This window comes from Centroberyx gerrardi, chromosome 3 (genome assembly GCF_048128805.1).
Source record: "Centroberyx gerrardi isolate f3 chromosome 3, fCenGer3.hap1.cur.20231027, whole genome shotgun sequence".
Lineage (NCBI taxonomy): Eukaryota > Metazoa > Chordata > Actinopteri > Beryciformes > Berycidae > Centroberyx > Centroberyx gerrardi.
Genome location: NC_135999.1, coordinates 8,092,833 through 8,111,471, shown reverse-complemented (window position 1 = coordinate 8,111,471; position 18,639 = coordinate 8,092,833). Strand labels below are relative to the sequence as shown.

The following is an 18,639-nucleotide window of genomic DNA, read 5'->3' as shown; positions in this document are numbered from 1 at the left end:
GCAAATGGTCAATTTAGCATGTGTTATTGTTTTTGCTATTGGTGTGCCTTTGTAGTTAGAGTCATTGAACTGGAATAATGATGGTTATGAAATGTATGATTTATGTAAGGTTTAGAGCATTTGTTCCTCTAACTACGTCTCCCTCTATATCTCTTTTTCTTTCTTCTCTCTCTTCCTCACCACCCGTCCATTCCCCTCTCCCTATGCGACTTGCCATCTTGTTTTCTGAAATGGGGAGGACAGATGAAGTAAAAAAAAAAAAAATAAATAAATAAAAAAAGCGCCACACTCTATGGCATAGTTCACAGGCGGCGTGGCACTGAACTGCAGCACATGGCACTAGATTGCAGCGTATGATTCAAGTGGTTTTCTATAATTCAGAGAGTCAAAGGAATAGAACTTCAGAGGTTTCTTTACAGGCTCCCACGTGAATGGTTCAAACACGCTGGTGCGCGCTCGCAAGCACACGCGCACACAAAAGCTTACAACCGTACGCGCACACACACACACACACACACACACAAACACATGTATACACACTAGCCTGGTGCTTTGAAGCCTAAGACTCAGTTCTAAAGAGACATGCTGCCAGGAGAGGTTGACCAAGCTAGGGAACTGATGAGCAACTCTCCCTCTCTCTCTCTCTCTCTCTGTGTGTGTGTGTGTGTGTGTGTGTGTGCGTGCGAGCATGCGTGCATGAACAAGCATGTATGTTCACGCATGCATGTGTATTCATCGGTATGTGTACACAGAGGGCTGGTGCGTATTTACGTGTGTGTGTGTGTGTTTGCAGAGATCTTGCGCCCCGGGTCCCCTAGGGGCCACTGAAGGCTGGGGTTTGGTCCAGATCGGGGCCTGTCCCTCCAGCCTTCGACCCTGGCACATTCGGTCCAGACTGGGCCGAAGCCAAATCCAGGCGACATGCTGCACCATAGGCCCTGGCACTACAGCCTCGCTCTCACCTTCCCCCCCTGAGCCGGGGGAGCGAAAAAAAGTGAATGGAAAAACAGGAAGGGGGTGATGAAAAGTAAAACAGATGGTGAGAGGGAGAGAGGAAAGAGAGTGGCAGGGGTGAGAAGCAATTTGAGGAATGAGAGGGTACGGGCCGAGATGGAGAAGGTGGGAATAGAGTGGTGAAAAAAAAAGAAGAGAGAGAGAGAGAGAGAGGCTGAAACGAAAAAGAAGAGGGGGAGGATGGAGAGAGTGTGAGCAAATAGGAGAATAATAAATGAAGCGTGTTGTTATTTAACGCTTCCAGAAGGAAGGGGGGGGGGGGGGGGGGGGGGAGGAGGAACAACTCCCCACCCTTGTTGTTCTCGTCGAAGTGGTTTCCCTTTGTGTTGAGGGACTTCTTCAAGAGAGAGGGGAAGAGGGCGCGAAAGAGAGAGAGGGAGAGACAGAGAGAGGGAAGGGCAAACAAGGCGACAGAGTGGGAAAAGGAGGCGTTTGGGGGGAAAGTCGGTTTAAAGTCCAGAAGTAATTTCGCGAGACGGAAACCCGCGGCAGAGGTCGCGAAACAGAGTGCCTGCGGGCGATGTCTACACATTCATACAAGTGTCCGTATTTGCCATTACACGTGCCTGAGTGTGTGTGTGTGTGTGTGTGTGTGTGTGTGAGATCGTCCTCTCCCCTGAGTGCGTGTGTGCTGAAAGGTTCCTGGTCCATGGAGCACTCAAGCATCAGTGAGGGACAAGCGGCGTGTTCGTGGAGCGCCTCCCCAGAAACCATCAAATCACTTTTATGTGTGTAGAGCAGCGCTATAACTTGCAGGTGTTCCACCGCTCCGGCTCGCAGAACGGAACAACCCGAACCTTCAAATGCATGTAACTCTCCCTTGTGACACTTTACTGCACCCTCGCTCAACCTGCGGCCACGCCCTTTAGCTGTAGCTGACACGGCCGCAGTGACAAATATTCCCAAAACAGACCCAAGTCAGCGCATAAGGAGGCTTGTATCCACTGAGGTGTAGACGCTCCAAATACAACAATTAACTACTGTACAACCATTCAGGGTGAAAGTTTTTGAACGGCACTTCAACAGAACATAAAGAACGCTCGGTAGCCATTTTGAAATAGCACAAAAAAAAACACACACAACTGAGTGAGTCATTGAACTGAGGCCAGTACATCGCTAAAACAGATTAAGCGTAACTTTCATGGCCGCGGCTTCGTTTCCCCTTCAACCCAGTGTATCCCAATGGGGAGATAATCTGGGAAATGCTGCGATATCAGGTCCTCTCTAGGTTGCTTGAGAAGCCTTGTGAGACCCTCCAGAGATATGAGGCTTTGATATCAAGACCAATTATGTGGTATGGGCACACACACACACACACACACAAACACACACACGCATACACACACCCGCATTGACGCACTCGCAAACATGCACATGTACAGTACACACGTTCGCGCACAAATATACACACACACACACGCGCGCGCTCGCACTCGCTGGCCTTGGAGAGTGGTAGAGAGGAGAACAAAGAGAGAATGTGATACTGAGGAAACGCTGGGCAGGCGGAACATGCTCTGATTTTTATCAGTCAGTCGAGCTCGGCTTGAAAGCCAGAGACGACGCAGACATAGAGAGAATGAGAGAGTGGAAACCAGACAGGCCGAAACAGATTGAAGGAGAGAGATGTATGAATATGGGAAAGGGCTAAATGCACACACACACACACACACACACACACACACACACACAAACACACCACGATGTGTGCGAACGCCCCGATGCGGCCCTCGACATGCATTATTAACAAGCGCACAAGCACACACACGCGGGCGCGCACGCACTTCTTCGACACGCGCACACGAAGATTCGCCGTGTGCATTCGCTGGCGCCTCACAAACATAATGCACACTCGCTGTATGCATGGGCATATCTGTGCTCTTACACACCAAAACACACACGAGTGCATGCTCACACACAAAGGCACAAACACACAAAAACACACACAGACAATATATGTGATAAACAGTTGTTTCCGGTCTGAGTCACCTCCACAGAGGATCCCTCTAGATTGAGTTTGGCCTCCAGCTCTGCTAATTGGAGCTTACAGTCTGGTGTAGCCCCTGGGCAGTGTATGCAGTGTGCGGTGCATGTGTGTGTGTGTGCGCGCGTGTGTATAAATTATGGATGGCAGGGGCCGTAGGAGAGTGGCCACACAAGCTGCAGCTGGCAGAGCGAACAGAGAGACAGAGCCAGGCCAAAGCAATCGCAACCAGATCACCACAGCATGACACAGACAGGTGGTTTGATGGAGAGACAGAGGAGAGGAGGAGAGAGAGATGAGCGATGTAGAGAAAAGAAGAGAAAGCGAGAACTGCAAAGAGCATTCAAAGTCAGAGTAACTCATCATCTCATGATCTCTGAAAAATTGAGCAGACACTAATGGCGACATTAATGAATATTTATATTGACACATTCTCATTACACAGAGCGTTGCTTTGCCTCATTGCTATTTTTGTTCCGCTATGATTTTCTAGTCCGTTCTCATCAAATTCATTTATTTATTAGGGATCAAAATGTTGGGAGGATTAGGGAGGAAGGGGGAGTGTCGGGATCGCGAGGGTGCCAAAGACGTACAACCAACCGCAGGCAAAAAGACCACCGCTCCCATGGAGGCATCAGATACGTAGCCACACACATCACTAGCCCCACCACACACACACACACACACACACACACACACACACTGACCTGAGCGACATGATCTTGTATGCATCAGGCAGGTAGCACCGCGTGTTCTCCATCTGGGCGGGGTCCGAGTCGCAGATCTTATCGTCGGTGCGGCCGTAGTTGGCGCTCTCGATCATGATGACGTCTGTGCCGGGACAGCGGAGCTCAATGGGGTACGACTCACAGGACAGCTCCCTGCGCACCACCGCCATGGGGATAGGAGCCCGGCTGGAGGCTGTACAGGTGAAGGAAATACACACACACGTTGGTATACTGTAGATCAGTGGTTCTCAAAGTTTCAGTGGTTCTCAACAATTCCCCCTGGTCCGGGGACCAGGGGGAATTGATGAATTGTTAAACTTCACCATTATTTCATTCACAAGAAGCTAACACAGTTAGAGAATGTAGAAGAATGACTATTTTGATCATAGTTTCACTGTTATCTCTCTACCTACAATACAGACAGTCATGGGATTCTGGAGCAGAAATTCTCTCAGATTTGGGTCTGAGAGACAAAATCTCATCAAATGGGGGTCTGTGGCTCTAATGTGGACTAAATTAGGGGTCTTTGATATGAAGAAGGCTGAGAATCACTGCTGTTGATAACAGTGATTCAGTCACTGGTCAGGCAGCCGGCCTACTGAAACACCGGGCTTATTCTCACCGTGATGCGGGCTTGTGTTTCAAATGTGCGCAATGCCGGCCTAAACTGTACAGGCACACTTTGTGTCCAACCAAAAATGAAGTTGTTCCCTTGTCATACAGACTAATTATCTACACTGCGAAAACAATGGCACTGCACAAGAATTTTGGTAAGGGCATGTCCACTGTCGCGAGTGAACCGACTTGCCGACAATGGTAATTACTGTTGCACAGTTGGCGGCTTTAGACATCAGTTTGGATCGAGGGTAATTGCTTGGCAATTTCTACATGCATTTAGTGCTGTGGAAATGATTCAAAAATAGTAATGCCTAATAATTTTCAGAAATTTGATCCATGGATCGGTCCATACTGCACTGAAATAGGGAAAGTGTCATTCATTTCATTCAGATTAAAGCTACTGATCGGTTCCAAATCTTTCTACTACCTGCTGCTTTCCTTCCTTTACTCGCCCACTGAGCAATTTACGTTGAAAAGACGTTAAAAGATGTTAAATGGCTATAGACGTCAAGGCGAAAATTAGGCTATACAGGGTTTAAAAGTGGAAGTTTATTAGACGTCTACATCTTAGACTACATCTTCTGACAAAAATAAAGCTATATCTTGAACTTCTCTGGTGCATATTTTGATATTTACAGCTGTTTATGCATTGTTTCAATATGTAATAATGTATTTACTGCTTGGTCTAAAACTGAGCTATACATTGGCAAAAAGATCCTGGGCTATAAGAGAGCTAAAGCATAGATGCAGTGTTGAAATGTTGTCTAGTGCTCAGTGGGTCACTGCCAGTCATCTCTTGGTAGGAAGTCATTTGGAGGAGATGGAGGAGGGGGGAGAGATGTAAACAGAGGGGAGAGAGGAGGGGGAAAACGGCAGCTGCTTCTGCAGGCTTCAGCATCATAGATGAGACCTGGAGAGGCATGGATTGTGATGGGGCATGTTGTACAATCATGCAATTTATTTCTAGGAGAGAATGCACTTGATCCTCCATTTAAGGAGACACAAGGAGATGTTTTAAGCAGCTCCTCTCATCTCCTCCACTATTGGGACAGCAGGCAACATAGCTGCACAAACACTTGTATCTGGCTCATAGGAAGAAAGGAGGAGGTAGTGGAAGAACAAAGGAGGGATTTTTTTTTTTTTGGTTTTGTTTTGTTTTGTATTGTATTTTTGGGGGTGCACCCCAAGGCTTTTACAAGTTCTGAATCTGTAATGTATGCAAAACAGAAACTCCACCAAGGCTTGTCCATTTAAACTTGTGAAAATAAATAGAGACTTAAATGTTGAAGTTATCACAGTATTCATTTCTCGCCTAATGCTGTCAACTGTCAAAAATTATGTCCCCAAGGTGTCCTGAGTGGAGGAAGGTACAGAATTTGACATTAAAGTTTTCATTCGAGCAAGATGTTGTAGAACGGAGATACACAGACTGAGAATTCCTGCAGTGAATACATAATAAATGTCTCAATTTTCTTTTAAAAGATATTGTTAGACAACCATAGCACAAAATCCTATTATATATTGTTTTGGGGTTTTTTTCAGTTTGAGAGCTCTATTAGAGTTAGTAAGATCTAATGAATCAAGGTAATGCTGCTGATGATTTGTATTCATGCGTCATGCACTCCAGGTGCCTGGCCCACAAGACATTCTACATCCAGATGTCAGGCTGCAATTGTGCACGACATTAACATAGAGCAAAAAATACGAAGCAAAATGAAATGTGTTTGGATTTTTGGGGATTTTTCCCCAGGCTTTACAATTTTAGCGCCACATAGAACCCAACATATATCAGGTCTTTTAGAATCATCTCGCCAAGTAATGCCGCATGACTTTATAACACAACACACCGTGCACAGATGAGCCAGATGGGTCTGTATGCCGCTAAAGGGAAACCCAGCTGTTGAGTATGAAGTGTATAATATCAGGACTACTGAGTCATAGATCAAGTTATCAGTAATTATCATGTACACAAACATTTCTCTTTAATATGAGACGTTTCTTGCAGTATTTTTTGGTTTGTATCTATATGTAGTATTTGATTTTTTATTCTGAATATACATTTTTTTCTGTTTAATTTGTATTTTCATTCATATTATATTATTTTTACAGGTATTTCTATTACTGCATTGTATTTTGAAAGCATTGAGTTAGATAGAACACCAGTTTCTACTGTGTGGTCTGTGGCGACAGACCTGGTGCTTGTGACTGTTTGTTGTTGTATGTGACATTTGTTTCTAGTGAAGAATATACCCTGTCAAGGTCTTCCTGATCATTCCTTAAAAGCACACGCACACACACACACACACACACACACACACACACACACACACACACGTTCGAATGCACCCACACAAGCGCGTGCACACATACACACACCGGGCCAGTACCTGTGCTTCATCGCAGACCTATAACATCCCTGAAAAGTGAGGCGAGGCACCTCCTTCCTTACTCTCCCTGTCACAGTAACCATAGCAACCCTGTCCTTCCTCCCTTATCCGTTCTGCTCCCTCATTGGCCGGCCGAGCGTCATGGTTACGCGAATGCAGCAAGGAATCTGAATGAGCTCAATGACACTCTGCCCGGGCGCTATTTAATACCGCCCTTCACCGCATCACCCTCGCAAGCGCGCACAAACACACACAGACACACACACACACATACAAACGCATGCATACAAATGCACAGAGTGATGGCATGTGGAGGCAGCAATGCATAGCCAATGCATGCAATAGCTGTGTGGCGCTCGCACCTTAGGGGCCCTACACTGATAATGGCAGGCGCTAGCTCAGAGATAAGACTGACATATAACTGGCATTTGCTGGAAATGTCCTCTCTAATGAACACACGCATATCACCACAGGCTATGACTGGGCAGCAAGCAGCCATACAGATAGGATGTGGGTGTCTCAGCGGAGGGATGGGTGGGGGGTGGGGGTGGGGGTGTAATGATGGGGGCTGCATGTGTGCGTGTGTGTGTGCGAGGGCCTGTGGGTCATTATTGTGCTATATGAGTGTGAGTTTTTTTTTGTTTTTTTATGGTTGCATCACGTCTGCCTTCATGAGCATGAATGTGAATGCTGGAGAAAGGGTTAATTGAAGCGTGTGGGGATCAATACCTAGTATTGTAAGGCAGCTGTCTAGACTGGCTTTGGATCAGATGTCTTACAGTGTAGCCTTACAGGGGCCCCCGCTGGGCATAAAGAGAGCATTATGACACACACACACACAAACACACACACACACACACACACACACAAACACACACATACACAACTCAACCGAGGGGTCTATCTGTATTCCAATTAAGAGCCGCTCTGCCTTCATAAGCAGCAGTAAACGGTCTGTCTCACACCGCACAGTGCCACACACCGTCCTGTCTCTTCTGTCACCTTTTAATTCATCCACTTATAACACACACACGCACACACACACACAGTCTCAGCCGCCTCACCTATAAAACTGCACTGTGTTTAACCTGCTTCCAAAGGACTCGCTCACTACATATTTCTGTCATTTTTCACCTCTAGGTGTGTGCATGTGTGCGTGACTAGCATATACATTCGCACTGCCTCTCTCTCTCTCTCGCACACACACACACACACACACACACACACCTAAACACACATACACGCACTTACAGGACAATATTTAGCACTCTGTCTTTGCACCCGCACAACAACGCGTGTGCGGGCAAGTGCATGTTAATGTGGCTGTCATTAGTTGTGTAAGTGGTGACAGAAACTTGGCAGCCATGGACAGTAGAGACAATCTTATTCAGACACTCTCTCATTGCCTCAGGGGGCTGAAACAAAAGGATATCGATTTTTACATTTGGGCCAAGGAACAAGAGAGTGGGGAAAGAGATAGATAGATGGAGAGAGGGAGAAAGAGAGGGTGAGGGAGAAGAGGAGAGAGATTTAAAAGGTGATCTCTCACTTGAACTGCCAAAGTGTTCAGCCAGTGAAAGTGTCTGAGATGGGGGTTCTTCTGCGTCAGATCCAAAACATCCGACCAAAATCGAAATATCCCAGAAATATTGCAACTTTCCATGTGTCTGCAGGTTTTCATGTATTAATATTGAATTCTCTGCAATTATCTTTACCTATGTATGGGTGGGATTTGGAGTTTGTGGAAGTATTTCACCGTCTTCGTCAGGCTCGATCCTAGAAACATACAGTACTTTTTTTCTAATATTCCTGCTTTCCCCACTATTTCCTGCTTTTTATTGTGTTTACTTTACATAACCCTGAAATAATGACAAGACAAGACTGTGAAGTAGATGGAGTGCTTGCTGCCGTGTGTCCTCAAGCTCCACCGTCTTTGTTTCAACTAATCCTTGCTAAGTATAAACAGCATGATTTGCATATGTCGACTTATTCTTTAGACACTGATGCAAATACCTTTGACTGAAACTCATCTCTTGGCCTTAAAGCAAAGCCCTTGGTGTCTGTCTGTGTGCACTTGCTGTGAGTGAGTGAGTGAGTGCGTGTGTGTGTGTGTGTGTGTGTGTGTGTGTGTGTGTGCACTCAAGTAGGCTCTGCATCAGTGTGTGTATTTTAGTGTTTACAGGACATCATCTAAGTGTCCGCATGTTAGCATGCGAGTGAGCATGCATGTGCCTGAGTGTGTGTGTGTGTGTGTGTGTGCACGTTTGTGTGTACGTACACGTGCGCAGCAGTTTTTCCTCAGAACAATGTGATTGACAGCAGCCATTAATAGGATTAAGTCCAAGTGGGCCAGAGCTCCCTCTAGGAGTCTTCAAAGCCCACCGTCACAGGGGAGAGGAGGAAACATACAGACAACCCGCTGGGGCTGCATCTGCACTGTGCCTATTTGTGTGAACGCGTGTGTGTGTGTGCACGTGCGCGTGCACCGTGTACGTGCATGTGCGCGTGTGTGAGAGAGAGAGAGGGAGAGAGGGAGAGATATGAATGTGCACAGCAGGAAGATGGAGGATATATGGAAATGAAAAAGTGTAACTGCCGCGTGTTTACTGCAAAGTTTTCAGAACTGGTGTGTGTTTGAAAATGCGGGGGTGGAGGGGGGGGGGGGGGGAGACATAGCCGGTTTAATTTGTGGTAGGTTGTGGGCAGATACTGCTTTCTTACAGTGGCTCTGAATGTGTGGAAAGGTAATTGAAAGTGAGTCACTGCATGTAGCCGATTGTATATACATGCAGTTAGGGCTGGGCGTCATAGACAATCAAATATCACAATATTTGTTAAATACCTTGTTATCGATAATGTGAGGACATATTGGGGATGAGTATTCGTGCTTTCATAAGACATTTACACACAAGAACATTTTTAAAATTTGTAATGATCATTAGTAATCAGTAATGTGTAATCAATAATAAGTAATGTGGATATAATGAGCAGGTAACATGTTCATTTTACTCCGCCAGAACAGACTAAAGAGTTCAGAAAGTTGTATCACTTTACTGTAATGCAGCCTTGAAGACCCAGAAGAAGCAACATTTAACGTTATTTCACAATATTATATTATTAACCAAAATCCCAGACGATATCTAGTCTCATATCACAATATCGATATTATACGATATATCACCTAGACCTACGTGCAGTGACTCACTTTCAATTACCTTTCCACAAGCACGTGTGTGCATAACATATCTTTGTTATCATGTGTTTAGGGTGTACTGTGTGGAGTGTGTGTGTTGAGTCTGTACTGTGTGGAGTGTGTGTGTTGAGTCTGTACTGTGTGCAGTGTGTGTGTGTTGAGTCTGTACTGTGTGGAGTGTGTGTGTTCAGTCTGTACTGTGTGGAGTGTGTGTGTGTTGAGTCTGTACTGTGTGGAGTGTGTGTGTTGAGTCTGTACTGTGTGCAGTGTGTGTGTTGAGTCTGTACTGTGTGCAGTGTGTGTGTTGAGTCTGTACTGTGTGCAGTGTGTGTGTTGAGTCTGTACTGTGTGCAGTGTGTGTGTGTGTTGAGTCTGTACTGTGTGCAGTGCGTGTGGCCTCATATCTTACCGATGGCAATGGGAGCGAACAGGGTCCAGAGGAAGAGCAGGCGTGCGGTCCACATGACGTCCGAGGTTGACCTGGAAGTAGATGTGCAGGAACTTCCCGTGGAGCCCAGGCGCTGTCGTGGGGAGCTGGTCCTCTCACAGCTCAGTGTGACTGACACCATACAGACCTGCAGGGACACACACACACACACACACAGGATGTGCTCACCAGATGCCAAATCTAAATCTACAATATTAAATAGATGGTTCCAAATGTGGTCAAAATGTCGGATGATAGAATTGTTGCTATTTGAGGAACCATTAGCAACTCCATACCCAGTAGTTTCATACAGAATCTAGTGGTTCATGCACTTTTCAATAGTTCCTGAGTGGTTCTTTAAAGAGATTCAAAACGATACTTCATGGTGCTATAACAGTTTCTAAAGGAACCATTAATGAAGCTTCTTGTTTCTGTAGCTGAGACATTTACAGCTTGAATACAGATCGCAGTGGAATGATACTCAATGCTAAACACCAACAAGGACAAGAAAATCTAATCTCATCTTGTTACGAATGCACACTTCACAAGACAAAAGACCATATGCCACGCAATATGAAAAACAAATCTGAGGAGAAACTGGGAGTCTGATTGCTAAATGTTGACCTCGCGGGAAAAATACGACAAAATGGTGCTTAATGTTTGCATAATGATGCTGGTCGCTGTGTTGGGATTCAGTTCGCTTGGTATTCTACATCAGCATCACAGTGTGAAATGTATTGATGTCCCAATCTAATTGTTCATTTCATGGTCTATCAACGATAAACAATTAATTGGAGGATGGTCTTGGAGATTAGTTATAGAAGTAACGGATTGGTAAGCATAAATTCTTCTTTTTTTTTTCTTTCTTCAAATTGATTACGAAGCTGACCAACGCCGTTCACTCATTTGTCATTCAATCTCAATCACTATATTGCTGCGCAGTTTTATTATGTCAAACGAGAACATTTCCTAAGACAGTGAGTCAATGTGTGTGTATTATATTTTAAGTCAGCAGAAGCATCACCCTATCCCCCCCCTGTTATTATGCTATGATTCAAGTTGATGTGGAATAAACAACATCTCTTATGACAGTAGTTCAGAGGTAACAGCAGCCCTATTTTGTGCCTAAACGTTCAACATTCTCAAGGGAGCACACACCCAGCCCCAGATAACCAGGCACGTACAGTTCTGTGTGTGTGTGTGTGTGTGTGTGTGTGTGCGACTGTGCATGTGTGTGTATGCGTCTCTGCATGAGTGCACGTGTGTAAAATGGTGTTTGAGAGAGAAAGACAAGGGAGAGAAATTTGCGACAGCCAGGGACAGATGGAGTCAAGCGGACAGGCAGAGCCATGGGAAATACATCATGTGTAACTGAGACTATTGATCAGTGGGACCGTAGCGTTTTGGCCCAGCAGACACTACAGGCAATAGCTGGCCATCTCAGCCGCGCCATGCTGTGAAGGCAAATAGCCGGTGTGGCGCTGTCGCTCCCGCAGATTTTTGATGGATAGCTACAACTACAGTTATATGTATACCACAGTTTTTATTTTTAGAAACAGTCAGGATGACACAGACCCTAACGCGTCGTCTTCTGAACATCCGGAATGACACCAAAACCTCCCGCTGCAGACGGGACAGATAGACAGATATACCCAGAGGCATGCAGACACTGTGGAGCGGTTCTCTTCTGCGGGAGCAGCTAGATTGACGCAGGCCATCCCATAGTGGAGACATCCAGCGCGAAATGTCAAATGTCAAAATGTATCCTTGAACTGGAAAATTAAAAAAGAAACATCATTTTGATTTGTGATTGACCACAAAATCTGAAATCCGGTAGAACTAACCCCCATTACAGCCACTTAAGCACAAATGAAACCAAAAAGAGTGGCTGCATCCCTGCATATCAAATAGTTCAAAACACATTATCCAGTCGGGTCATGTTGTCCAGACTGTTGATTCTGATGCAGTGATTTTACCATTTTAAGATTTCAACTTCTGATGTGCTGAGTAGTGGAGAAGACTTCTGTTTGTGGGCACTGGGCGGTAATTATTTTGGCTGCTTGTTCAACATTCCCAAAATAGATTTCTCTTCTGATTCATTCATTCATGTAAATCCATATCCATGTTTAGATATGCATGCATGATCAGGTTATTAGCATTCCATATCACATAACCTAAGTAGGTATATTGTCTACACATCATAAGCCAAAATGAGTCTGAGTATAAGAATGAGTGAAAAGCACAGTTTCTAAGTTGGTTTCCATTTAAAAGCCGGCTGTCAAGCTTGCCGTCAATCGACAGCCGCTCTATTGAAATGGAGGTAAATAAGTTCTAAGTACCATTTCCCTGCATGATTATGAAAACCTAACAACACCGGCCTGTGCAGAAAGTGAGTCTCGGAAATGTCAAAGGGAGGCATTGTGCATTCTTTGAAGCCGAGATATTTCAGTTCTGTAACCGCAAAACAGCCAATTGACACCTTGGCCTTTCTAGCGCTAAATCCTCTTCAAAATACATGAAAATTTCCGCTCCTCTAACACATTCAAGTCGCTGAATATCGTGTGGTGCAACTGATTCGATATTACCAGTGGAGCACAATCAAATCTGTTAACAGCTCCTTACAAAATGTCCCTAATGGCACCAAATTGGTAAAATCACAATAGACTCTCTCGCTTCATCGCCTCCACCCCCACCCCCTTAAACAACTCAACACGCTGCCCCATTTTGATTGATTGGTCCCTAACTCAGTTGAACATGAGCAATCTGACCAGCTGTCCCCATCTAGACACAGGAGGCATAGACTGACATATGGCCGGACGCCACCAGCCACAGCATTCCACTGTTCCATAATTCAAAAGCTATTCCATCATCCCGTATGCTCCACAACCATCTCATTCATCAGTTAATTAACCCTCTCTTTTCGGCGACGCTCACAGTGACTTTACAGACAATACTTTGCGTGATCGCCTCGAGCGGCGCAGGACTAATCCAAACTCAAATCACTCAAGTTATGTTCATAATTCAGCAGGGCTGCGTAGTCCCATATGCTCGGATAATGGTGTAATTACGTTCCATCTACAATGTCCACAATGCATAGACAACGCTGATTGCCCGGAGCGTTGCCCTATTTATCTAACCTGTTTCCCTTCATTATTTTAATGTGTTGATTGGTTAATATATTATGAATAAACAGGCGGCAATGGTGCTAATTTCCAGAACATATGTGTTGCATTTACATCCCGTATTCATCAGTTTATCACTCGCCTAAGGTTTGGCAAACATTATATGCTCTGTCTGAACCCACTCACTGTTAAAATGTTCAAATAAATGAGCCGTATTTTTTTAAATGAACTCAATCTCTATCACGAGCTAGTTATGTCACTGGAGAGCCTCTCTGCATAGCATCTGCATAAAACTGAGCAAAACATCAACTAATCAGCAGGATCAGACTAAAACTAATAGCGGTCCCTGGGTCCAAGTCCTTTGATTTACCTGCTGTTTCTATCTGTCTGCGTTCCAAGGCAGGAGTCTATTAGATCACTCCGACCCAATAATGTAATCATCAATGTCGTTTACTTTCATTCCGATTATTGTGCCACCGAAATCTACAGAACATGAAATGATGTAAACAATGTGTCCCAACTCACAGTGTCTGATCGCAGTTCAATTTCAGTAACTGTAGCAAAAAACTGTGTTTAGAATCAGATTACTGTCATCTCATTAGATAGAGTTCACTACTCCTCGACACTATATTGCTCCAACAAGTTATCATTTAGTGTAGCATTAGGACAATGTGCTTCCCAACAGTGTCTCTATCTCCATGTCCTATATTTCCCTGCCCTGAATCTTCATGTCCTATAGGGTCGGAATTAACAGAGCTGTTGCCTGGGACACTGAATTCAGAGACTATATTGCATGCATCCATGGACTAATTGATGTTGGGCTGACTCTATGCACCGAGGCAGCCTGACCCTGTGTGTGTGTGTGTGTGTATGTGTGTGTGTGTGTGTGTGTGTGTGTGAGTGTGCGTGTGCCAGTCCCCTAACGAGAGTCCTGCCTGTCACAGCAGCACTCCTCATTCGGGGATTCTCTCTTTCACTAATGAGTGCTGACCGGACTGGGCTACCTTGTCAACGCACGTCTCTCTCTCGCACGCACACACACACACACAGACACACTTTCGCGCGCACACACACACACACGCACACACGCTTATCACTAGGACACCAGATGCCCTACTCCCTCCGCCTCCAGGCAGAGAGTCTCAAATGTGTCCATGCTGCGTTTGTAGGCTACGCTGTGTGTGTGCCTAAAAGACTACTGTGTGTGTGTGTGTGTGTGTGTGTTCGTGTAGTTTTACATTAGAGTCACATTAGGAACGGATGTCAGTAAAGTAGATTGAGGTATAGTTGAAAAAATAAATAAATAAATAGAACAGCAGCAAACTGAGATGCGGTACAATTTCTACTATAATGGTTTCATTGGTAAATATGTATTTACATTAAATGTGTATTTACATGGATTACTTGCACTTCCTTATTAGAATGGAAGCAAACAAGCAAGCATGCTTTAATTGTGTTAGTCTTTGAAAAAAACATCAGATGCTTGTCATCAGAGAACCTCATTTTCAAGAAATTAATGGTAAAATCTTTGTTGACGAAGTGACAATCAGGGGAAGAAACATGTTTTGGTCAGAAAAACACAGCGCCGCATACATCTTCCACTATTCCATTTACTCACACACATTCATTGTGAAATGGGCCATTATTGCACAGCGGGAGGCTCGACGGCTTATGTCTTATTTTTTCCCTTGCCATTTTTCTTCCTGTGGTTTTTCCTCACCTGTTCTTTTTCCTCTCCCTCTCTGTTTCACTCTCTTCAGTTGTTCGTTCTTTGCTCTGATGGAGAGAAGTCTGAGCGGAACGAAGCTCAGGGGGCCAGTACCGTGTTCAGTAAAACGGCATGTGTCCGCCAAGCCACGCTAAATTACCTCCAGTTGGCTTGCTAGGGGAGGTTTAACCACCACGGACCATTTGTGTGCATGTGTGTGGGTGAGAGTGTGTGTGAGTGGGCTCGGGGTAGTGAGGCATATTATCACCAGTGCAGGTAGACTGGCTGAGAGAATTTTGTTGATTAGAGTGACCATGCTCACACATACACACACACACACACACACACACACACTTACCAAATCAGGTAGCTAATTTGGCAGTGTGGAGCTTAAGAGAGGGCTAATCAGCATAGGAGTGGGTGGGAGTCTGGCCTGTGGCCTCTAATGAGAGACATAAGACACTCACACACACACAGGCGCACGCGCACGTGCACGTGCACGAGGGGGCTTGTATGTGTACCCCCCCTTCCCACACACACACTCACACACACCAAACAACTGCACATACGCACATTCACAAGCATCTGCACATGGCGTACAAAGACACACACTCATATAACATGCGTATTCAGATTCCTACCACACACAAAAACATAGCTACACCCCCCAGGCAGACAAATACACACACACACACACACCACCATGGGTGATTTTGAATGGAAGGCCCGCCCTCATAATTGCCCTGTGCTGATGAAGCCCCAGATACTGATTAGCAGAGAGTGGCCCCTCGGTGAGACCAGAGGCTCGGGGAAAACATACTGTCAGCTCCCGACAATATGGACGTCTTGACATGGCGGCCACAACATGTATCCCTACTGTTGCATGTGTCGGGGTGTGTGTGTGTGTGTAAAAGGGGAGGGGTGGGTACACATAGAAGCCCCCTCGGACCACATTAAAATCACAATTAACAATCAGTCAGCGTCACACCTCACCGCTGGCCAAATCATAACCAAACTGGACACACAGCCACATCAGCTTGTGTCTTTCATTTTGGATCTATATGTTTGGCTGGTGCAACTAGATGCAATATGGCTGCTCCCACAGGCTATTTTCTGACAGGCGAGTGCACACACACATGTGTTTGCGGGGTGGGTGTGTACGTGTGGGTGGGTGGGTGGGTGTGTGTGTGTGTGTGTGTGTGTGTGTTGGGAGGGGGGGTGTTCTGTGTAGGAATGTGCACTCTTGTCAACCTGCCCCGAAGACAAGTGGCCTGGCTGGCAATTTATTTCATACAGCGGCGGCTGTAAATCCTTTGTGTGGCTTCCCTGCAAAGAACTGCAGAGTGCTGGAGTGTAGCCTTAAAGGTATAGGTCACCCCCACATCAATGTCACACATTTTTGGTTCTTTGTGGTCTCAATCGAAGTGGCCTAAGTGAAAAAAATGAACGGGAGCGGGATTTTTGCGCCATTTAATCACGTACGGTATGAAGGTTGATCTTTGTAACCTCCGTCGCCTGCTTTGTGGTCTTACAATTTCGAGCGTGGTGCTGATATTTCGTCGTTTTTCTGTTTCAAACATATCTAGTATGGACTGTGAGGGATGAATCAGAGTTTAGCCTCCTTTCATTATGATGAAAAATGGTGGAAATTTTGATTCCAAAGAGATCCATCCCTTTAAAATCACTTGCACTCTGAAATAGTACCTCATCCTCTTCCTCCATGTTAGACATTCCGCGCCCGTCAGAAAATTGCGTCTGGGGAGGCTCCGGCTTTGACCGGACCGCTGCAGTTTCCGCATGGCTGCCTCTGGCTGCTCCGAGGACGCTCCCAGAAATCGGATGTGCCGAAACCACCCTGAAAATCCGCCACCGACGACCTCGTCTGTGAGGCGCTGCCGTTCTGATTCCTCGCCGCCTGGCGGCTAGACACCACGCTCTGCTCTGTTCCGCTCTGAACTTTCTAATGCTCCGGTCTAATCAACTCTACGTGCCCTCCGCTCCCTCATGAGACGAGACGGGCGAGGAGGAGAGACGCGGGGAAGAATGGGAAGAGGAGGAGAGGCGTAGAGGAGGAGGGGAGGGGGAGAGGAGATGAAGGATTCGAGGGGGGAGAGAGAGAGAGAGAGAGAGAGAGGGGAAGATCAAGGAAGGGATAGATGGACGAGGTCAGGAAGGGAGAGGCTGAGGAAGGCAGAGATGGAGGGATGGAATAAAGGAGGAGTGACAGAGGGATGGAGGCAGAGAGGAGCGGGGGGAGAGAGGGAGTGCCAGAAGCGATCAGAGTGAGTCGAGGAGAGGAGGCGAGGAGAGGAGAATCTTAAACCAACTTAATAACCTCGGGCGATTAAAATGAGTCAAAGAGTTTCAAAGAGGTTCACAACAGAATATCTATCAATTTCTCTTTTTCATCCCTTTCCATCTCTGTCAAATATTTGGACAAAGACTGTAAAACCAAAACTCGACCCATCATATACTGGACTAAAAAAGTGTCAAAAGCAAGGAGAGAAATAACTATAACTGTACAATAACATGACACAACTTGGCACAAAGAGCAGCGCAGAATTCTAGGAATTTTATTGAGGCATCTATCTAATATTCTCTTTTTTACTGCTCTCCACCCTCCTTCATGTCTGATTTAGATATGAGCCTATCTCAGAGTTTGTCTAGCCATATTCATACATGTACTGCAACAGATGCATGTGCATTTAAATAAATGTGCTTGTACTCTTGGCCAAATACAAAGCCAGAACAACAAACAAGCACACAAAACGTGCAAATGTGCCACGTGCAAATACACACACACACAATCATGCACACACACACACACACACACACACACACACACGCGCATGCAATCTTTCAATTCTGCATGGCAGTAGAGTGGAGTAGCCCATAAGGGGGAAGTTAATGGTGTACAAAACTGCCTCTGATACAATCAATTATGTCAACTAGAGAACTGGAGACGTAGTGATGCTGATTCCACTGCCACTGCTGTTGTTTTCCCTCCTTTGATTCATCTGTCTTCTCCTTCATACCACCCTTTCTCTCCTCCTCCCTCTCTCCCTCCCTCTCTCTCCCTCCCTCTCTCTCTCTCTCTCTCGCTCTGTCACTGTGCTCTAAACCCAGTACTGTCACGATGGATCTGTCAAAGCCAAGCCTTGGAGCCAGAGGCAGAGAGGGAGAGAGAGAGAGGGAAAGTGTGTGTGTGTGTGTGTGTGTGTGTGTGTGTGTGTGTAGGGTGGGTAGGGGGTGAGTTTTGTATGGGAGAGAGAGAGAGAGAGAGAGAGAGAGAGTTAGAGTTGTCCTGTACAGTATACAGAACAGCCACCTCAGCAGTGAATGATGCTGCATGCTCATGATAAAGAGCAGGCAGACAGACAGGCAGGACCGGATGCCCATGGCCTAGATTACGCTCTCATACAAAGACTGAGCTTGGTTAGCAGGCGGATGCAGCCTGTGAT

General features: G+C 45.7%; 1 protein-coding gene across 1 annotated transcript in view; it reads right to left on the bottom strand.

The window, feature by feature from the left end:
* Nucleotides 1-10,385, bottom strand: part of adgrl3.1 (adhesion G protein-coupled receptor L3.1) — an 83,880-nt gene extending 73,495 nt beyond the window's left edge. The window contains exons 1-2 of the mRNA XM_071901834.2: nucleotides 10,331-10,385; nucleotides 3,703-3,916 (exon numbers count right to left, since the gene is read on the bottom strand). Of these exons, the coding sequence (XP_071757935.2) occupies nucleotides 3,703-3,916; nucleotides 10,331-10,385 (269 nt within the window). The remainder of the gene's footprint in view (nucleotides 1-3,702; nucleotides 3,917-10,330) is intronic.
* Nucleotides 10,386-18,639: the final 8,254 nt, after the last annotated feature.